This window comes from Somniosus microcephalus, chromosome 10 (assembly GCF_052327205.1).
Source record: "Somniosus microcephalus isolate GS21.2 chromosome 10, FLI_Smic_1.0, whole genome shotgun sequence".
Classification (NCBI taxonomy): domain Eukaryota; kingdom Metazoa; phylum Chordata; class Chondrichthyes; order Squaliformes; family Somniosidae; genus Somniosus; species Somniosus microcephalus.
In genome coordinates, this window is record NC_140996.1 from 132,881,896 (window position 1) to 132,904,374 (window position 22,479).

The 22,479-nt window shown below is 43.1% G+C and overlaps 1 protein-coding gene across 2 annotated transcripts in view; it reads right to left on the minus strand.

Annotated features, from left to right (window-relative positions):
* tmem135 (transmembrane protein 135) overlaps positions 1-22,173 on the minus strand; it is a 537,823-nt gene extending 515,650 nt beyond the window's left edge. For both annotated transcript variants that reach the window (XR_015079728.1, XM_085998806.1), the window contains exons 1-2: positions 21,582-22,173; positions 6,289-6,416 (exon numbers count right to left, since the gene is read on the minus strand). Coding sequence is in view for 1 of the 2 variants with exons in the window: in XM_085998806.1 (XP_085854932.1) it covers positions 6,289-6,416; positions 21,582-21,722 (269 nt within the window). In the remaining variant the exon portion in view is untranslated. The remainder of the gene's footprint in view (positions 1-6,288; positions 6,417-21,581) is intronic.
* Between the last annotated feature and the right edge of the window lie 306 nt (positions 22,174-22,479).

Consider the following 22,479-nt stretch of genomic DNA (forward strand, 5'->3'; position numbering starts at 1 on the left):
CTTAGACATACCAAATGCCAGATTTAAATAAAAATGAAGAATGTGAGAACTGCATATGCAAGCTCCTATGTAGCAATTAACTGAAGGTTCACTGAAAACCTCTGCTGGTTGGGCTTTGTTATTTACTGCACTGCAACACCTCATTAATTCTGTAGCCAACAGATAAATATAACTCACTAAAATATACCAAAAAAAGCATGATTTTAGATCTATTCATGAATTATTTCTTGGGTGAAAAATGTATTGTATATTAATATATCACTGAATTCCATGATTGACAATTAGCATAAAAATGTGGAAAACCAAGGTAAGAAGCAACCCATTAATGTAAACTGATCTAGTTTTTTTTAATTACACATCTTTTAAACTAAGCTATACATTTCCCCCTATCCTCATGAACACACACTTCTCTCCTCTCCTTTCCTGAAGTCAGTCATTCATGAAGATATGATCCCATGGTATTTGGCAGCCTTTCCGCACCTTCCCCAAGAGGTCATTCTTCACAAACGAGCCTGGACAGTAAGCATCAGGCTATTTTACCATAAAGGCCCCCACTGGCCAGCTTGATCCTATCTCCCCCAACCTCCATAGCCAGCTGACATTCGTTATCTAGCTCAGACATGAAGAATGACCATAAGGTACAAGAGTGCAACAAGCACTCATGGAGCTAAGATACTGCAGCTCAAGTTTGGTGGGAGGGAAAAGAGGGGGGTGGAGGAAATACTGGAGGTGGAATAAACATCATGTCCATACTAGCTGAAGGCTCATTTTTTAAAAAGGGCATCTTCCTTTTGGTTTGTGGGTCTTGCTTGGAGGACAGCTTTAATGTTTGATGAGGTTGTTGACCCAGTGAAGTTTTGCATTTGTGAGCCAACGGTTAATTTTTTTTAACTTTTGCTAATCAGGATCAATATTTGCATAACATTAGATAAATTATAACACTATGGGCTATAACAATACGCAAACTTAAATTTGTACAAAACATACTAAGCACAGCAGGGACCGGCCGCCAGTATAACATTACGTGGCTAACAATAGGCGACTTAATACTATGCCAACTCAACTGTATTATAAGCGAAACTTCTCAATGTCTGTAACCTCCTCCAGCCCTACAACCCTCCAAGAACTCTGCACTCCTCCAATTTTGGCCTCATGCATCCCCAATTTCCTTCGTCCCTCCATTGGCAGCCGTGCTTTCAGCTGTCTAGGCTCTAAACTCTGGATCATTTTCCCTAAACCTCTCTCGCCTCCTTTAAAACGCTCCTTAAAACCAACTCTTTGATGAAGTTTTTGGTCACCTCTCCCAATATCTCCTTATGTGGCTCAGTGTCAAATTTTGTCCAAAAACACTCCTATGAAGTGCTTTGGGATGTAAACAAAAACAGTATAAAAAGACCAGGCTAGTGCGAGCAAGCACTGAGTGCGAGTCAGCAGAGAGTGCTGTGAGTTTGGGTAAGTGTGTGAGTTAGGGTAAGTGGGGTGTTAGGTGCTCTTTTCAAACTTTAACTCTGTGGGTTGTAGTTAATAAGGCCTTTCTGGCACAGAGTGACTGTTGGTAAACCATTTTACTGGTGTAATTAGAGGGATTGATTTAAATTAAATCCAATTAATTAAAGGGGATACTAGCATCTAAAATCAGACAGAGGGTGTCCATAACTAACAATAAAAAATTTAATTAATTACATAGAATGGAGCATGTGATGTGTTACTGTTGCGAGATGTGGGAGCCGGTGAACCCCATTGAGGCTCACGGTGATTACGTCTGTGACAAGTGTCTGCTGCTACAGGAACTCCAGCTCCGTGTTGATGAGCTGGAGTCTGAGCTTCAGACACTGCGACACATCAGGGAGGGGGAGAAGTACCTGGACTGTGTTTCAGGAGGTGGTCACACCTATGAAGTTAATTAGTTCAGATGTAGCCGATGGTCAGGGACAGGACGGTGTGACTACAAGTGAGGCAGGTACGGGGATCCAGGGGGTAGAGCTGGAGGAGCCGCAGCCCTTGCTCTTGTCCAGCAGGTTCGAGGTTCTTACTCCCTGTGGGGACGGGAGCAGGGACTGCACGGAGGATGAACAACCTGGCCACAGCACCGTGGAACGGGGGGCCATTCAAGAGGGGGGAGTAACTCGAAATGTTGTAGTGGTAGGGGATAGTATTATTAGGGGGATAGATAGAGTTCTCTGCAGCCGAGAGCGAGAGTCCCGAAGGCTGTGTTGCCTACCCGGTGCCAGGGTTAAGGACATCTCCTCTGGGCTGGAAAGAAACTTGCAGTGGGAGGGGGTGGATCCAGTTGTCGTGGTCCATGTTGGTACAAACGACATAGATAGGACTAGGAAGCCGGTTCTGTTAAAGGAGTATGAGCAGCTAGGGGTCAAATTAAAAAACATAACCTCAAGGGTAATAATCCTGAGCCACGAGCGAATTTGGCTAGGACAAATAAAATTAGAGAGTTAAATGCGTGGCTCAAAGACTGGTGTGGGAGAAATGGGTTTTGCTTCCTGGGACACTGGCACCAGTACTGGGGCAGGAGGGAGCTGTTCCGTTGGGACAGGCTTCACTTGGCCAGTGCTGGGACTAGAGTCCTGGCGGATCATATAACTAGGGCTGTAGAGAGGGCTTTAAACTAACTAGTTGGGAGGGGGGGGGGGGGGGGGGGGAGGTTCCTAGAGAGCAAATAATAAAAATGACAACAGAGAAGGTCATAGACTTAGGTAGCAGTGGGGAAATTAAAAACCAGAGCGTGTCAGGAAGGGGCAGAAGGTATGGAGTAAAAGGTAAAGTAATAAAAAGGGCAAAAGCAGGAACTAAGTGTCACAAAACATATTTGAAAGTTCTCTATCTGAATGCACGTAGCATTCGTAACAAAATAGACGAGTTAATGGCACAAATATCTACATATGGGTATGATCTTGTGGCCATTACAGAAACATGGCTGCAGGGTGACAATGCCTGGGAATTAAACATACCAGGTTATTTAACGATCAGGAAGGACAGGCAGGAAGGAAGGGGAGGTGGGGTGGCTATGTTAATAAAGGAAGGAATCACTGTAATACAGAGAAATGATATTGGGTCAAAAGATCAGGATAATGAAACAGTTTGGGTGGAGATAAGGAATAAGGGGAAAAAAACACTAGTGGGCGTAGTCTATAGGCCTCCGAACAGTTGCAACTATGTTGGACGGAGTATCAACCAGGAAATAGTTGAGGCTTGTAATAAGGGAACATCTATAATTATGGGGGATTTTAACTATCATATTAATTGGACAAATCAAATTGGGCAGGGCTGCCTTGAGGATGAGTTCATTGAGTGTATTAGGGATGGGTTTCTTGAGCAGTATGTAACTGAACCGACCAGGGGGCAAGCAACCTTAGATCTGGTCCTGTGTAACGAGACAGGATTAATTAAAAATGTCCTAGTAAAGGGTCCCCTTGGAATGAGTGACCATAACATGGTTGAATTCCATATTCAATTAGAGGGTGAGAAGGTTGGATCTCAAACAAGTGTGCTAAGCTTGAATAAAGGAGACTATGAAGGTATGAGAGCGGAATTGAGTAGAGTGGATTGGGAAAATAGATTAAAGGGTAAGACGATACATGATCAGTGGTGTACATTCAAGGAGTTATTTTACAACTTCTAAAAAATATATATTCCACTGAGAAGGATGTAAAAGAAATGACAGCCATCCGTGGCTAAGTAAAGAAATTAAGGATAGTATTCGACTAAAAACAAGGGCACAGAAGGTAGCCAAATCTAGTGGGAGGATAGAGGATTGGGAAAACTTTAAAAGACAGCAAAAAATAACAAAAAGATTGATTAAGAAAGGGAAGATAGATTATGAAAGTAAATTAGCAAAAAATATAAAAACAGATAGTAAGAGTTTTTATAGTTATATAAAAAGAAAAAGGGTGGCTAAAGTAAATGTTGGTCCCTTAGAGGATGAGACTGGGAAATTAATGGTGGGAAATATGGAGATGGCAAAAACACTGAATGAATATTTTGTATCAGTCTTTACAGTAGAGGACACTAAGAATATCCCAACACTGGACAAACAGGGGGCTATAGGGAGAGGGGGGTTTGGGGGGGGGGGGAGGAGCTAAACACGATCAAAATCATTAAGGAAGTGGTACTCAGTAAAATAACGGGACTCAAGGCAGATAAATCACCTGGACCTGATGGCTTACATCCTAGGGTCTTGAGGGAAGTGGCGGTAGGGATTGTGGATGCATTGGTAATAATTTTCCAAAACTCCCTGGACTCAGCAAAGGTCCCAGCAGACTGGAAAACTGCTAATGTAACACCCTTATTTAAAAAGGGCAGTGGACAGAAGGCTGGAAACTATAGACCGGTTAGCCTAACATCTGTGGTAGGTAAAATTTTGGAGTCCATTATTAAGGAGACAGTAACAGGACATTTGGATAATCATCATTTAATAGGACAAAGTCAGCATGGTTTTATGAAGGGGAAGTCATGTTTGACAAATTTGCTGGAGTTCTTTGAGGAAGTAACATATAGGGTGGAAAAAGGGGAACCAGTGGATGTAGTGTATTTAGACTTCCAAAAGGCATTTGACAAGGTGCCACACAAAAGATTATTGCTTAAGATAAAAAAATTCACGGGATTGGGGGTAATATTCTGGCATGGATAGAGGATTGGCTATCTAACAGAAGGCAGAGAGTTGGGATAAATGGTTCATTCTCAGAATGGCAATCAGTAACTAGTGGTGTTCCACAGGGGTCGGTGCTGGGTCCCCAACTCTTTACAATCTATATTAACGATTTGGAGGAGGGGACCGAGTGTAACATATCAAAGTTTGCAGATGATACTAAGATGGGAGGGAAAGTAGTGAGTGAGGAGGACATAAAAAACCTTCAAGGGGACATAGACAGGCTCAGTAAGTGGGCAGTGATTTGGCAGATGGAATACAATACTGGAAAGTGTGAGGTTATGCACTTTGGCAGGAAAAATCGTAGAGCAAGCTATTATCTTAATGGCAAGAAACTGGAAAGTACTGAAGTACAAAGGGATCTGGGGGTCCTGGTGCACAAAACTCAAAAAGGTTAGTATGCAGGTGCAGTAAGTGATTAAGAAGGCCAATGGAATGTTGGCTTTCATTGCTAGGGGGATAGAATATAAAAATAGGGAGGTATTGCTTCAGTTGTACAAGGTATTGGTGAGACCGCACCTGGAATACTGCATACAGTTTTGGTGTCCATACTTAAGAAGACATACTTGCTCTTGAGTCAGTACAAAGAAGGTTCACTCGGTTAATCCCGGGGATGAGGGGATGGACATATGAGGAGAGGTTGAGTAGATTGGGACTCTACTCATTGGAGTTCAGAAGAATGAGAGGCGATCTTATTGGAACATATAAGATTGTGAAGGGGTTGGATCGGGTGGATGTAGGGAGGATGTAGGGAGGATGTTCCCGATGATGGGTGAAATTAGAACTAGGGGGCATAGTCTTAGAATAAGGGGCTGCTCTTTCAAAACTGAGATGAGGAGGAACTACTTCACTCAGAGGGTGGTAGGTCCATGGAATATGCTGCCCCAAAAAGCTGTAGAAGCTACATCATTACATAAATTTAAAACAGAAATAGACAGTTTCCTAGAAGTAAAGGGAATTAAGGGTTACGGGGAGCGGGCAGGAATTTGGACATGAGTCTAGGTTCGGATCGGACATGGCCCCGTGGGTAGCGGAGCGGGCCCAGGGGCCGTGTAGCCTGATCCTGCTCCTATTTCGTGGGTCTAATTCTGTTATATTCAGGAGATGGTTCTGTGATAGTGGACTGGCGCTTAGGATCAGATCAGCCATGATCTTATTAAATGGCGGAGCAGGCTCGAGGGGCCGATTGGCCTACTCCTGCTCCTATTTCTTATGTTCTTATGTTCTTAAAGGTGCTATATAAATGCAAGCTGTTGTTGCATGTCTAAAGATATTTGATCTGGGGTTTTTTTCCCCCTCCTTTACCTCATTTTTCTTTCAAAATCAGTCATAGGTATTCAGAGTCAATGGAAATGGTCAGAATGTGCTTTACTATACGTTCATGCGCCCAGTTACAGGCATTTGCTGCATTAAAACTATAATTTTGACAAGTGGAGCCAAATAGTGCCAATTAAACTTGTCAGAAATGTAATAAATGGACTTGTTTGTGCAAGCATTTCACTTTCTGAATGCTGGTTAGTTAACATGACCTACATTCAATTAAAAAGCACATGAATAAAGCTTGCAGCAATTTCATGACATATCCTGCAAAATCAATGTCATCTGTAGATTCGTAAACGCCTCACCTGAGGATACAGAAAAACATAATATAGAGGCCTCCATTTGCAGTAAGGAACGAGGTCGACTGGAGGATCTCGGGAAGCAGTTTGTGAATGTAGTAGTCTAACTTCCGCCTTCGAAGAATTGCTGCAATCTAAAACAAACATGGCATTTTTTTTTTTTTAGGTGACAGAAATTGAGAATAAGGCACATTCATTGATGTCGTATCTGATTTTTTTATATTTTAACATACTTCTGCTCTTATTACTACATGGTTTAGCCTTCATGAAATTGTAAAATAACATTTTTCTGGTTTACAAAGTTTCATCCACAACAGTAACAAAAATAATATTCTTAAAAACTTAATATCAAACATAAATGAAAAATAGTTCAATGTAAAGTATAACTGATACTTCGCTGTTAAACTCAGTCATGGGCAATCATTCCCAAAATTAAGGATGCATATAACAGTTTGTGAACAAAGGATTAAGAGCAGCATTATGCTTCAACATGCAACCTCCACTGATGTGTTATTGTTGCGGCAATTAAACTAGCAAATAAAGCCCTAATCCAAGCTTGTCGAGGGCAAGTGCAGAAGAAATAAAACAAGGGTACGTTACAATTCTGCACACTTTTAAGAAGTTTTTTTTTCAATAAAACATGTGAAACTGTATTTTCGCCAAGTTACAGTGGGAAAACACTGGTCAAGCAATAGTCCATCTACCTTCTACCCACGTGACTGCACTTTAGGCAACTGGAAGTACATAATACTGGAGAGCAAGACAAAAAGACTTAATTAGCAGTACTCATATATAAACTTGCATGTGCGGTTCCAAGTGCTGCCTAGGGATTTGGGCCATTAATGATACTGACGCAAAAGAGCACATAATTTGATGGAAATATTGGCCCGGAATTTGCGGTCAGGATGACGGCAAACTGGCAGCGTTCGCCGTCATTCCGCCTTTGAAACTGACCGCAACTTCAGGACTTGGCGCATAAGGAAATCCCAAAATTGCGGTCAGTCACTGACAGCTTCGAAACAGGTGGTGCTTTATTCTCCTCATTCAAAAATAGTCACGTTATTAATGATTCTTTGATATTTTTTAATGCACAGTGATGCTTTTAATATAGAACATGATATCATGTATGCTGAACCCAAAACTCCAAGAATCATACCAAATTTCTGTTCAATATGAAGTTTCTCTGTCAGTAGCCTGCCTAGCCAGTGCAGTATCAACAATAAGATTTAACTTCATTAAACTTTAAAATGATCTTGAAAGAAAGCATTATAGTACATTGAGGGTGGGCATGCGAAGGAAAGCCATTAATCTCTCAGTAGTTGTGTTAGGAACGATGCTTTGTGGTTCTGTTAAAGGAATGATAAGCCCGATATCGCTCAAATTCCAATGCCATCGGATTCTCATGAGCAAAATCACGCAGAAATCAAAGTACATTCCCAAGCCGCCTCAAAAAGCTCAATGGTTAAAACAGTAAGTCGCTATGCCATATAGATCAGAAAGGTACCAAATTTGATACTCATTCTGTGCAGGGTTAGCTCCCTTTCTAAAGGCAGAGATAGGGATGAACATTACACCAAGTACGGTTGGGTTGGTTGCAAGGGTGAGGGAAATTCTACCCTCTAGAGTACCAACTCCTGATTATCCAACCGCACCCCCCCCCCCCCCCCACTAAAAGACATAATTTTACAGCACAGAAGGAGGCCATTAGACCCATTGCACCTGCACCAGCTCTGTGTCAGATACTTTCATTATGAACCCACAACTGGCTTTTCCCATTCCCTCTTCAAAATCATTTGCACCCACTCCATTATCTCCCCTACACTGGCACATGGAAGGCAACACAGCATGAGCTACAAAAGTATCTGCCAATTCTGCCGACTATGAAATCCCGCATTATTACTGCATTTCTACACTTCACTCTGAAAGAGCTTTCAAATTAGTCCGATCCCCCTGCCCTTCTCCCATACCCTTTGACATTTCTCTTATTCAAATATTTAAAGAACTTACATTTAGATAGTAACTTTCATGCCCTTAAAGCCACCAAAAGCACTTCACAGCCAATGAATTATTTATGATATGTACTCTTGTTTTGTAGGCAAATGCAGCAGTCAATTTGCACACAGCAAGGACCCACAAACAGCAAATGAGACCAGATGGTGTTGTTTTGAAAGATGTTGTTGATCTGGTCACTGGGAGATCTCCCACTTTTCTTTCAATAGTGCCAAGGCATCTTTTACACCCATGTGAGCAGAGTCAGGGCCATAGTTTAATGTTTCAACTGAAAAACGGCACCTCCAACAATGCAGCAGTCCGTCAGTAGTACAATGAAACATAGAAAGATAGGAGCAGGAGTAGGCCATTCGGCCCCTCGAGCCTGTTCCGCCATTCAATGAGATCATGGCTGATCATCCAAATTCAGTACCCGGTCCCTGCTTTCTCCCCATATCCCTTTAGCCTTAAGAAATATATCTAACTCCTTCTTGAATATATTTAATGAAGTGGCCTCTACTGCCTTCTGTGGTAGAGAATTCCACAGGTTCACCACTCTCTGGGTGAAGAAATTCCTCCTCTCAGTCCTAAATGGCTTACCCCTTCTCCTTAGACTGTGACCCCTGGTTATGGACTCCCCCCGCCATCGAGAACATCCTTCCTGCATCTAGTCTGTCCCGTCCCGTTAGAATTTTATACGTTTCAATGAGATCCCCCCTTTCATTCTTCTAAACTCTAGCGAATATAAGCCTAATCGACTCAATCTCTCTTCATACGTCATTCCTGCCAACCCAGGTATCAGTCTGGTGAATATTCGCTGCACTCCCTCCATGGCAAGAACATCCTTCCTCAGAGAAGGCGACAAAAACTGCACACAATACTCAAGGTGTGGTCTCACCAAGGCCCTGTACAACTGCAGCAAGACATCCTTGTTCCTGTACTCAAACGCTCTCGCTACGAAGGCCAACATACCATTTGCCTTCTTAACCGCCTGCTGCACCTGCATGCTTACCTTCAGCGACTGGTGCACAAGGACACCCAGGCCTCGTTACACTTCGACTTCTCCCAATCTATTGCCGTTCAGATAATAATCTGTCTTCCTGTTTTTGCCAAAGTGGATAACCTCACATTTATCCACATTATACTGCATCTGCCATGCATCTGCCCATTCATCCAACCTGTCCAAATCATACTGGAGTTTCCCTGCATCCTCCTCACAGCACACACGCCCACCCAGCTTTGTGTCATCTGCAAACTTGGAGATATTACATCTAGGTCCCTTGTCTAGATCATTAATATATATTGTGAATAGCTGGGGTCCCAGCACCGATCCCTGCGGTACCCCACTAGTCACTGCCTGCCACTCGGAAAAAGACACTTTTATTCCAACTCTTTGCTTCCCGTCTGCCAACCAGTTCTCTATCCAAGTCAGTACCTTACTCCCAATCCCATGTGCCTTAACTTTGCATGACAATCTCTTATGTGGGACCTTATCGAAAGCCTTCTGAAAGTCCAAATACACCACATCCACTGGTTCTCCCTTATCTATTCTACCAGTTACATCCTCAAAAAATTCCAGTAGATTAGTCAGGCATGATTTACCTTTTGTAAATCCATGTTGACTTTGTCTGATCCTGTCACTGTTTTCCAAGTACTCTGCTATTACATCTTTTATAATGGACTCTAGCATTTTCCCCACTACCGATGTCAGACTATAATTCCCCGTTTTCTCTCTACCACCTTTTTTAAATAGTGGGGTTACATTAGCTACCCTCATGGGAACTATTCCAGAGTCTATAGAATTTTGGAAGATGACCAGCAATGCATCTACTATTTCTAGGGCCACTTCCTTAAGTACCCTAGGATGTAGATTATCAGGCCCTGGGGATTTATCGGCCTTCAATCCCGTCAATTCCCCGAACACCATTTCCCTACAAATACTGATTTCATTCAATTCCTCCCTCATTAGACCCTATGCTCCCCGAAATCTCTGGAAGGTTATTTGTGTCCTCTAGATTACGTGCTCAGGTCGACATTGGGGCTTGAAGCCACAAACTATTGACTCAAAGGTGAGCACGCTATTGACTCACAATCTATCTACTTCCCTTTTAAAAATGATTAGCCCGTAATTTGCGGTCTGCAGCGAAGCAAAGGCACTTGCCACTGGCCTCGAAGAAAGCTGCCCAGAGATCTCGTGATCTCTCTGGCAAGACGCTTGCCATTCTTGACGTGCAAGCGATTGCAGCACTCTGTAATGGGAATTCCCAGCGAAGAGCTGCAGTGATGTCAGCAAGCTGTCTAAGCAGCCATTCACATTGAAGAATTCTCAGACAGCAAAACAGGAAGTGAAAAACAGCTTTTATCTGCACTTTTTAAAAATGTTAGAGAGCAAAATAAAGGTTAGGACTTTCACATGGGGATAAGGTAGAAGCTGAAATATCATGAACAAACTTTAAAATTTTTAAAGTCTTGAAAAAAATTGTAATTTATCATAATGGAGAAATTTGACACTCCACAAATATAAAAATTAGTTTTTCAGGGCCAGAATGATTGTTTAGCAGTCAATACACTTAAAACTCCAGTTACACCTATTCCAAAAAGGCTTAACATTTAAATGGAGTACTTAACAGCATTATTAGTGTAGAAAACCCCACGTTTTCATCAGTTCCACTGATTGCCGGATATGGGGTGGGGTCCACAGCGCAGCCTGTGTCAGAGCAGTGAATGACTGACCGTAACTTCAGGATTTCCGTGTTTAGATGCTCATGTGCTAAATCCTGAAGTTGCGGTCAATTTTAGAGTGGTAATGATGGCGAACGCTGACAGTTCGCCATCATTGTCCACCCCAAAATCCGGGCCATTATAGATTCTGCTTACACCAGTTTCTGATAGGAACAGCCCTCTGCTTAAAACAGATTATCCTGATGTTTCTTCTTTTGGTGATCATAAATGTATGCCCTCTAGTTACCAACTCACTGTCTAGTAGCAACAGCTTTTCCTAGTTACTTAGAATTTACAGCACAGTAATAGGTCATTCAGCCCAACTGGTCTGTGCTGATGTTTATGCTCCACATGAACCTCCTCCCATCCTATTTCATCTCACCCTATCTGCATACCCTTCTATTCCTTTCTCTCTCTCTCTCGCTCTCTCTCATGTACTTATCTAGCTTCTTCTTAAAGACTTCTACATTATTTTCCACAACTACTCCATGTGGAAGCAAGTTCCACATTCTTATAACTCTCTGGGTAAATAAGTTTCTCCTGAATTCTTTATTGGATTTATTAGTGAATATCTTATATTTATGGCCCTTAGCTTTGGACTCCCCCACAAGCTGATCAAACCCCGTTCATAATTTTAAAGATCTCTATTAAGTCAGTCCTCAGCTTTTTTTTCCCCCCACAGAAAAAAAGCCCCGGCCTGTTCAGTCTTTTAATTTACCTAATCAAAATCAATCATTCGGAACACCTCTATCAGTTCTCTTCTTAACCTTCTCTGTTCTAGTCAAAAGACCCCCAGTTTCTCTAGTCTCTCCTTATAACCAAATCCTCTCATCCCTGGTATCACCCTAGCAAATCTCTTCTGCGCGTTATTCATGCCCTTATCCCTGAAGTAGGATACCCGCAAATGGATGACAACCCTGAAGGTCCGACTCTTTAAAATCGATTTCCAAATTCCTAAAACTCACTTTGCAGGACCTCAATTTTGTTCCTTTGTGTGTTGGTTCAAACATGAACCACACATTCTAGCTGCTCACAAATAATCTTCAAAATCTTTTGCAACTGCTCCGTTATATCCGTTAGCCTGGCATTCAAGAGTAACACACCAATTGGGCCTCTTGGTTGCAGCTAAAAAAGCATCTTGTCTATTCCTCGGACCATGGAATCCCCCATTACCACTGCATTTCTGCACTTCATTCTTCTACAAACCCCCCAGCACCCACTCCCCACAATCCTCCTTGGCAACCACTTGCTCCAGGATGCCAAGCTGTATTTGCCCTACTCCAGATTGTTGAATTGTCACAGGTATTCAGTTCACCTGTCTCAATTCAACACGCTCAGGAACCCTTTATTGTCTCCTCTTCCTACTGCAATGGATGTCACGCACTTCCCTCCCTCACTAACTCACTGCTGCCTGTGTTTGGATGTTAAGCAAGAAAAAGAACTGACTCAGAGTTGATGCCCTTCATCATCAAAAAGCCCACCGGCACTAACATGTGTTGTCTCACCGGCACTAACATGTGTTGTCTCACAGGCAAAGAATCGCTATTTCAAGGAGATACTAGAGGAGGTTCATGGGAACCTTACCCAAGGAAGGCACGGAAACCGTCAAGAAAAGCAGAGAAAATTGGCTGAAAAAGGACAGGTGTTTGAATTGTTTAAAATGGAAGTTACAGACTTAGCGAAAAGTGAATAAATGGACTAGATTGCCTGCAGTAGTATTTTAATCTTGATGATCTAAAAAGGAGATGTTCATGTCTTGATTTTCAAGGCTAGTTTTCAGCAGCTTCAATTCAGAAGTGATGTTGAGGTTGAAGAAAGGTATCATTTAATCTTTCCTGCCTTCCACCCTATCACAGGCCTTCCCTTTTGTTCTTTCCTTCCCTCCCCCTTTCCCTGCTTAAAAATCGGTTACATCTCTAACTTTTTCCAGTTCTGACAAAGGGTCATCAACCTGAAACGTTAACTCTGTTTCTCTCTCCACAGATGCTGCCTGACCTGCTGAGTATTTCCAGAATTTTCTGTTTTTATTTTGGAATTAGTCTTAACTTGTTTCAGGTCAGAAAGAGACATCTAACAGTTAAGGCAATTAAAAGCATAGTACTGTACAAGTACTTGCAAAGTGCTGGCTGAAGTCAGAAGAGAAAGACAAACATAGCCCCAAGGCCTACCCCAAAGACCAGGCCATCGCAGTGAAAGACAAAAATATTTCTACATAGTTGAACTAGTTTATATTAGTTGTGTCCAAGATGTAGACAAACAGAAATGGTACAATTGCTATGTATTACCTTGCTATATAAACTAAAAAGGGCTAACTTTGCCAAGCACATACTGTAATCCTCAAAGAAGTTGAACCTAGGTATGGCTACATAAGTAAATCTAAACTGAGCAGTGCTTTGTTAGAAACCAGAGTTAATTCCAAAACCAAGTTATTGTTCCACATGTGATTACTTCTACATAGCCCAGAATAAAACAGTTATGTAATAATTATTTGTTATACACAAATCTGCCTTGTTCAGCCCTTAACCTCACTGGGATGGTCCAAGAGTTAAACGGAGCTTTGTAACTGAAACAAAAGCAAAATACTGTGGATGCTGGAAATCTGAAATAAAAACAGAACATGCTGGAAATACACAGGTCAGGCAGCATCTGTAAACAGAGAAACAGAGTTAACGTTTCAGGTCAATGACCCTTGTAATTGAGTTGGTTAACACAGAACTACATGAATCACAGAATCACAGAAACCCCACAGTGCAGATAGAGGCCATTTCGGCCCATCAAGCCTGCACCGACACATATCCCACCCTATCCCCGTAACCCCACGTATTTAATCCCCCTAACACTAAGGGTCAATTTATCATAGCCAATCAACCTAACCTGCACATCTTTGGACTGTGGGAGGAAACCGGAGCACCCGGAGTAAACCCACGCAAACACGGGGAGAATGTGCAAACTCCACACAGACAGTCGCCCGAGGCCGGATTCGAACCCGGGTCCCTGGCGCTGTGAGGCAACAGTATTAACCACTATGCCACCGTGCTGCAGTATCACATAAAAACCCTATAAACAATCCTAAACCTCAATCCAGCATTCCAAAACTTTGGTCTTTAAGATAGTCATTTCTGCCAATTCTTACAAATGCATCATTTTTTGTCTGCTGCATTAGAGCAACCTACTCAGTTGCTTCCAACTTCAGAAAACTTTAGAAATGTTCATTCCACTGCGAAGAGAAGTTAGTCTCTCTGTTCATTCTGTTTTAACTTTCCATTAACTCAGGGAGCACCCACCAACCGAAACCAGCACCACGGGCCAACCTCAGTATGTTATTTCAAACAAGCAGTGGGAGGCCCTATGACATGACTATATTCAAGGAAATGGACAATTGAAAACCGTTTTCATAGTATCTGGTGACTTGCAGATCTATAATTTACTGATGTATGCAACAGGAGTTATGGAGGAGTCAGCAGCTTCTTCCTCATCTTCTGGACCCGTCTTCTGTTCCAGCTATACTGAAATGCTATTGCATCATAGAAACATCTTCTATGTTTCTATGATGCATCTGATGGGTCATTGGATAAGTAGTGTGATACCGAGCCATACAGAAGGTCCCTATTTTGATCCTTGGTCTATAGTGAGTTAGCTGATCTCAGCTGGGGTAATGGCAAGGGACTAATAGCAAGGGACTCCTAGGTTTGCAGTTATGATAAACTGTTGGGTGATGCAGGGAAATCCCATCAATACGTCACTTCATTTTAAGTGCATTTCAAAACTATCTTCTCCATAAAAAATAAAAATCATTGTTGAGGGGTTACAATTGGCTTCAATGTCACAAGGCGAGGGAGAGATAAATTAGGCAAGGTCCCGATCCAATAGCCTTGCTAGATGTTTGCATGCGTGGATAAGACTGGGCTTAGCTGTAATGGCACTCCAACATTCACCAGCTAGGTTCACACAGCAAATGACCATTTAGTGGAACCGGTCTGGTGCCTTGCTTTTAACCCAAAACTTGGCTGGCCACACCGAGTCTCACTTTCCCATCACCCCCGTCTTCACTGGCCTACACGTATTCCTAGTTACCCCCACAATTTTAAATTCTCATCTTTGTATTAAAACCCTCTATATCTGTGCTCCGCCCTATTTCTAACCTTTCCAACCCCATCACCACCCTGCCCCTAACAGTCCATTCCTCTGACTCCAACATCTTGTGCAGGAGAATTCTCATGTGCTGGCCAATAGTTATCCCTCAACCAGCATCACTAAAAAGGCTAATTATTTGATTATATATCTCATTGCTGTTTGTGGGACCTTACTGTATGTAAATTGGGTGCTGCGTTTTCCTACATTATAACGGTGACTACACTTCAAATGTACTTCATTGAATGTAAAGTGCTTTGGGACACCCGAGATTGTGAAAGGCACTATATAAATGCAAGTTCTTTCTTTTACTTCAGGAGTTCAACCAGCTACAACTGCACATCTTACCAACATAGTAAGCTTCCGGTTAGTCTAACTAGGGCTATTCCAACTATTTTGAACTGGGAAGATTCCCATCCCCATGCCGTGACAGATGTACCCTCCTGGTTCCATCAATTAGACAGGCTAGCAGAATGATCATGAACCTGCTTGGTCCAGGTACTGGATTACAGTTCTAATTTTCATTGTTAATTTGACCCCATCTTGTTTCACCCCCCACATCCCCACCCCCAAAAAACACTACTTACTAGGTCACTGAATAACTAAAGTGCAGGTCGGAGTCCTTCAGCTACACAGAACTCTGCCTAAAGCAGCAAATTAGCAGAACTCATGATGACATTTGTAAGTTCATTGTGAACATCCTCCTTACCACAGTATTAACTCATACTGTACCCAACTGAACGGTGATTCCACCAGTTGGAGCTACAAAACTTCAGCAGCAACTGCTTGCCTCTACAACCCAATCAAGATAAGCAAAAATCCTGGATATATGGTCAGACACCTGGCCTCCAAGTAATGCTTTCCAGCAGCTGTCATTCGAAGCCTCAGAGTTTCCACATTAGCTGTTTAACAGACATCTGCCTTGAGCAATGGTCAAGAATAAGGCTAGATATTCTGGAAAGGATCACGTCCTGACTCCTCAAAGCCTTTCCACCACCGACAAGGCACAAATCAGGAGTGTGATGTAATACTCTCCACTTGCCTGGATGGGTGTAAATGCAACAACAGTCAAGAAGGTCAACACCATCCAAGAAAAAGCAGTCTACTTGATCGGCACTTCATCCACTATCCTAAACATCCACTCCCTCCACCACTGACACTCCGTGGCTGCACTATGTACCATCTACAAGATGCACTATAGCAACTCGCCAAGGCTTCATCAACTGCATCTCCCAAACCCACGACCTCCACCACCTAGAAGGACAAGGGCAGTGGATGCATGGGTACACCACCACCTCCAAATTCCCCTGCAAGTCACACACCATCCTGACTTGAAAGAACAGCAATATATTTCCATCATCGCTGGGTTAAAAGCTTGAAACTCTCTACCCAACGGGGAGCACCTTTACCACACGAGCTACAGTGGTTCAAGAAGGGGCCTCACCACCACCTTCTCAAGGTTAACTAGGGATGGGCAATTAAATGCCAGCCTCGCCAGCGACACCCACATCCTGAAAACAAAAAGAGTTACATGGCCAATAGCAGTACCTAGAAATAGATTTAACCCTGAAGCACCTATTACAAGGAGGACATTTTCAGGAGAAAAAAAAAATTACACGACTGCTGCCAACGACAAAGTAGTTGCGCACGCGCAGTTCCAGTAGATTTGTTGTTTATTCGCGCCGGACTTCCCACAGATTAGTGAGACAGGGGTGAGGAGTGGAAATTTCAGGTATTGAGAGGTCTGTAATGTGACTTGAAGGTGGCATTAGGATGTTGTCAGCCTGAGTTTTATTGTACTCCGACGGAGTGTGTTTATCACCATCAGATCCTCAGTCTGTTGTGGTGTGAACACACGGCTGGTGAACAACATGCAGGCACAGGATGTTAATGATTCTTTTCCCAGCCGATTGAATCCTGAGAAAAGAGAGCAAAGACAATGTGGATAGAGGAGCGCTAGAGAGAGAGACTGGGGAGGAAAACAAGAGGGAGGGCGGAGAAAGAACGCAAGAGTGGTGTGATTAATTCATAAGAATGAACTGCCAAAACTTACAGTACAATTTAACAAAGAAATGTGACTTGAAGGTGATATTAGGATGTTGTCAGCTTGTGAGAGTTTGCTCATCGCTAGCAGCTCCTCTCTCTGGTGTGGTGAATGTTACTTTTTCATATTTAGGACCTGACATTTATGTGCTAAATGCTTCTGGGCAGCTTCCAGTTCGTTGGCAGCAGTCACTCTGAAAAAATAATGGTCTGAATTCTATAAATGCGCCATTTTGAAACATTCTATGCACTTGATTACTAAACAATGGTTCTAAATACAATATTCCATTAAAGGTTAAGCATTGGTGCAGGAGGGAGGGCTTTAGTTTCCTGGATCACTGGGTCTGTTTCTGGGGAAGATGGGACCTGTACAAGTCGGACAGGTTGCACCTGAACGGGACCAACATCCTTGTGGGGAGGTTTGCTAGTACTGTTGGGGGGGTTTAAACTAACTTGGCAGGGGGACGGGATGGGATACGGAGTGGAGTTATAGTAGGGAGGTGATCCACAGGCAAACAGAGAAAAAAAACCAAGTCAGCCTGGAAGGCAGAGCAAATATGTAATGGCACAAGGGAGTATGGCAAGGCTGGATGGTATTTATTTTAATGCAAGGAGTCTTGCGAGTAAGGTAGATAAATTGAAGGTGTTGATGAACACATGGGAGTATGATATTGTTGCTATCAGAGACATGGTTGAGGGAGGGGCAGGACAGGCAGCTCAATATTCCAGGGTATAGAATCTTCAGGCGAGACAGAGGGGGTGTCACAATATTAATCAAGGAGTCAATTACTGCTGTAAGGAGGGGTGATATCTTAACAGGTTCCTCTAATGAGGCCATATGGGTAGAACGTAAAAACAAAAAAAGGGGGCAAGCAGTTTGCTGGGAGTGTACTATAGGCCCCCAGTCAAGGGGAGATAGAGGAACAGATATGTAAGCAAATCTCAGAAGTGTAGAAATAATAGGGTAATAATAGTAGGGGATTTCAACTTCCCCAATATTAACTGGGATAGTCAGAGTGTGAAAGGCTTAGAGGGTGCGGAATTTTTAAAGTGCATCCAGGAGAGCTTTTTGAGCCAGCATGTAGAAAGTCCTACATGAGAGGGGGTGGTACTAGACCTAATTCTAGGGAATGTAGCCAGGCAAGTGGTAGAAGTGTCAGTAGGAGAGCATTTTGGTGACAGTGACCATAATTCGGTAAGATTTAAGGTAGTCATGGAAAAGGACAAAGATGGACCGGAAATAAAGGTTCTAAATTTGGGGGGGGGGGGGGGGGGGGGGGGAAGGCCGATTGCCGATTTTAATATAAGGCAGGATCTGGCCAAAGTGGACTGGGATCAGCTACTTGTCGGAAAATCCACATCAGAGCAATGGGAGTCTTTCAGAAAGGAAATAGAGAGAGAGTACAGTGCCAACATGTTCCTGTGAAGGTCAAGTGTGGGACCTACAAGCCCAGGGAACCCTGAATGTCAAGAGATATACAAGAATGGATGTCAAGAGATATACAAGAATGGATTAGAAAAAAAAAAAGGGTTTTTTGGCAGATACAAAGGACTAAAAACAGTGGAAGCCCTAGGAGTATAGAAAGTGCAGGGGGTACTAAAAAAGAAATTAGGAGAGCGAAGAGGGGGCATGAAAAAACAGTGGCAGGCAAAATAAAGGAAAATCCCATGGTGTTTTAGAAGTATATTAAGGGTAAGAGGATAACCAGGGAAAGAGTAGGGCCCATTAGGGACCAAAGTGGCAATCTGTGTGTAGAGCAGGGAGATGTAGGTGAAGTTTTAAATGAATATTTTGCATCTGTGTTCGCTATGGAAAAGGACGACGTAGGCATAGAAATCAGGCAGGGGGATTGTGATATACTTGAACAAATTAGTATCGAGAGGGAGTAGGTACTAGCAGTTTTAGCAGGCTTAAAAGTAGATAAATCCCCAGGCCCAGACGAGATGCATCCCAGGCTGCTGTGAGGCAAGGGAGGAGATTGCAGGGGCTCTGACACAAATTTTCAGAACCTCTCTGGCCACAGGGGAGGTGCCAGAGGACTGGAGAACAGCCAACATAGTACCATTATTCAAGAAGGGTAGTAGAGATAAACCAGGGAATTACCAGCCAGTGAGCTTATCAGTGGTAGGAAAATTATTGGAAAAAATTCTGAGGGACAGAATTAGTCTCCACTTGGAGAGGCAAGGATTAATCAAGGATAGTTAGCATGGCTTTGTCAGGGGGAAGATCATGTCTAACCAATTTGATTGAATTTTGAGAGGGGGTGACTAGGTGTATGGATGAGGGTAGTGCAGTTGATGTAGTCTACATGGAGTTCAGTAAGGCTTTTGACAAAGTCCCACATGAGAGACTGGTCAAGAAGGTAAGAGCCCATGGGGTCCAGGGCAATTTGGATCCAAAGTTGGCTTAGTGGCAGGAGGCAGAGGGTGAGGGTGGAAGGTTGTTTTTGTGATGAAGCCTGTGTCCAGTGGGGTACCGCAGGGATCGGTACTGGGTCCTTTGCTGTTTGTAGTGTACATTAATGATTTAGGTATGAATGTAGGAGTTATGATCAGCAAGTTCACAGATGACACGAAAGTTGGTGGAGTGGTAAATAGCGAGGAGGGAAGCTTCAGGCTACAGGACGATATAGACGGGCAGAACAGTGGCAAATGGAATTTAACCCTGAAAAAAAGTGAGGTGATGCATTTTGGGAGGACTAACAAGGCAAGCAAATACACAATGAATGGTAAGACCCTAGGAAGGACAGAGGATCCTTGGTGTGCATGTACATAGATCCCTGAAGGCAGCAGGACAGGTAGATAAGTTGGTTAAAAAGGCATATGGGATACTTGCCTTCATTAGCCGAGGCATAGAATATAAGAGCAGGGAGGTTATGATGGAGCTATACAAAACACTAGTTAGGCCACAGCTGGAACACTGTGTGCAGTTCTGGTCACCACACTATAGGAAGTATGTGATTGCATTGGAGAGGGTACAGAGGAGATTCACTAGGATGTTACCTGGCTGGAGCGCTTCAGCTTTGAGAGAGACTGGACAGGCTGGGGTTGTTTTCCTTAGAGCAGAGATGGCTGCGGGGGGGACTTGATTGAGGTGTACAAAATTATAAGGGGCATAGGTAGGGTAGATAGAAAGGAACTTTTCCCCTTAGTAGGGGAGTCAATAACCAGGGGACAGAGTTTCACGGTAAGGGGCAGGCAGTTTAGAGAGGATTTGAGGAAAAACCTTTTCACCCAGAAGGTGGTTGGAATCTGGAACTTACTGCCTGAAAAGGTGGTGGAGGCAGGAACCCTCAACATTGAAGCAGCATTTAGATGAGCACTTGAAACGCCATAGCATACAAGGCTACGGACCAAGTGCTGGAAAATGGGATTAGAATAGACAGGGCTTGATGGTCGGCACAGACACGATGGGCCTCTTTCTGTGCTGTATAACTATGACTCGATAAAAGAACCCTATTTTTGTTTCACTGTCATTAATAAGCAGGAAACAAATATAAATGACTAAGGTTAGAATACTGAAACACTCAAAATAGAAAAGTGGACTGAAATACATGTAGCACTGTTTAATCACTGAAATATACAGAAACAATCCAAGACTACTGACATTTGTGTAAGTGCCAAGTCCAAGCAATCCTGCACTAGACACATTACAAGTGTGCTTACAATATTGGAAATAAGCAATGGTGCAATTTTGTTCAAGTCATTAAAAAAGGCTACTGTCCATTGCCAACACCAAAATACCCCACAGGTAAACAACTGCGATACTATAGTACAACATTTCCCAGTGTCCAAAATACTTACATATATTTACTGTACACATTACATTCACTTTATACAGTAATATAACTTCAGAAAACAGCTCACATCCAATTACATATCCTCTTTCCACGTGCCAATGCAAGAAAAACTATTTAGGCAAAGCTTTGGATTAGCACTCAAAACGCAATGATCAGCTCCACAGAACAAAAAAAAGCACTATGAGAACAAGATTATGTTGACCGTTCTTTAATGAGAAGATTGTGCAGTACTAGTTAAAGGTCATCGCTCCTACGACAGTTTTATTCCTACGATCTATTCATCATGCAAATAAACGCAGTGCCTTACAATACACCAAGTATTATTTAGTCATAAATATTTAGTTGTTTTGAACTCAGCGCCTTTTACTTTGTTATACCAATCCCGCTGGTGCTGCAGCGGCGGGTTGTAGGTTCAGTGGAGAGCCGGAAGAGTTCGTTAAAATATACAAGTCGGCCAATAAAGGTAAAGCAGCCTCCCAGCCAGTCAGCTGTGCACCTTTCCCACCTCGGGGATCTGCATCCTTTTGGAACCACCAGGCCTTCCCCCCCTCTACTGCCAGTTGGGCCCGCCGCCTCTCTGCGCCCAGCTTTCGTACAGAGTGCAGCCGTACTCACGATGTATAGAGGCGCATAAATTTTCAAGGACTCTTGCAAAGCCCCAACAGTGACTTGAAGTGTGGACATGGTGCAGGAAGTACTCCATGTGTGCCCGATCTCATAGCAGCCGTGCGGGATACTCTTACTGAAGGCAGCCATGCTGATCACGGGACCGCCAGCGCCACGGCGAGCGGTGCAAAGGTCAGCACCGCTGGCGGAGGTTACTCCAGGTCAAACCCAATCAGCGCGGAGAGGCTCAGCTGTACAACGAAATTCGAGACGGTGGGAGGAATAGGCAGGCGAAGAGTAACAGGGGAATGAGAGAGAGGGACAGGGACATCAAAAAAGGAGGAGCTTGCACCTCCTCAGCACATCAGAACCAATTGGTCACGTTTGAAAAGTATTAACTATTGTTCTGTGGCCAAACACAGCAGCCAATTTGCACAGTGAGATCCCAAAAACAGCAGTGAAATGACCAGTAAATCTGTTTTTGTGCTCTTCCTTGGGGAGGAATGTTATAGAACACCAATTAACTCTCTGCTCTTCTTCAAATAGTCCCATGGGATCTTTCATGTCCACCTGAACTAGCAGACAGAGCCTTCAAGCCTTACCTTTGTGGAAAAAATGATAGTGGATTGGCGGTTAGGATCAAATCAGCCATGATCTTATTGAATGGCGGAGCAGGCTCGAGGGGCCGATTGGTCTACTCCTGCTCCTATTTCTTATGTTCTTGTCTAAGATTTAGTATGATATTGGCTTCTTTAATTCTGTCAAGATACATAAGGAGTTAAAAAACACTTTCGCTTACGTAAAATCAGGTCCAAGCTTAACTTGATAAATTACTGCAACAGTGAATCAGTTGGTCACGGGTGTTTAATTGAGGGAGGAGCTAAGCCACTCAATTCAAATACAAACA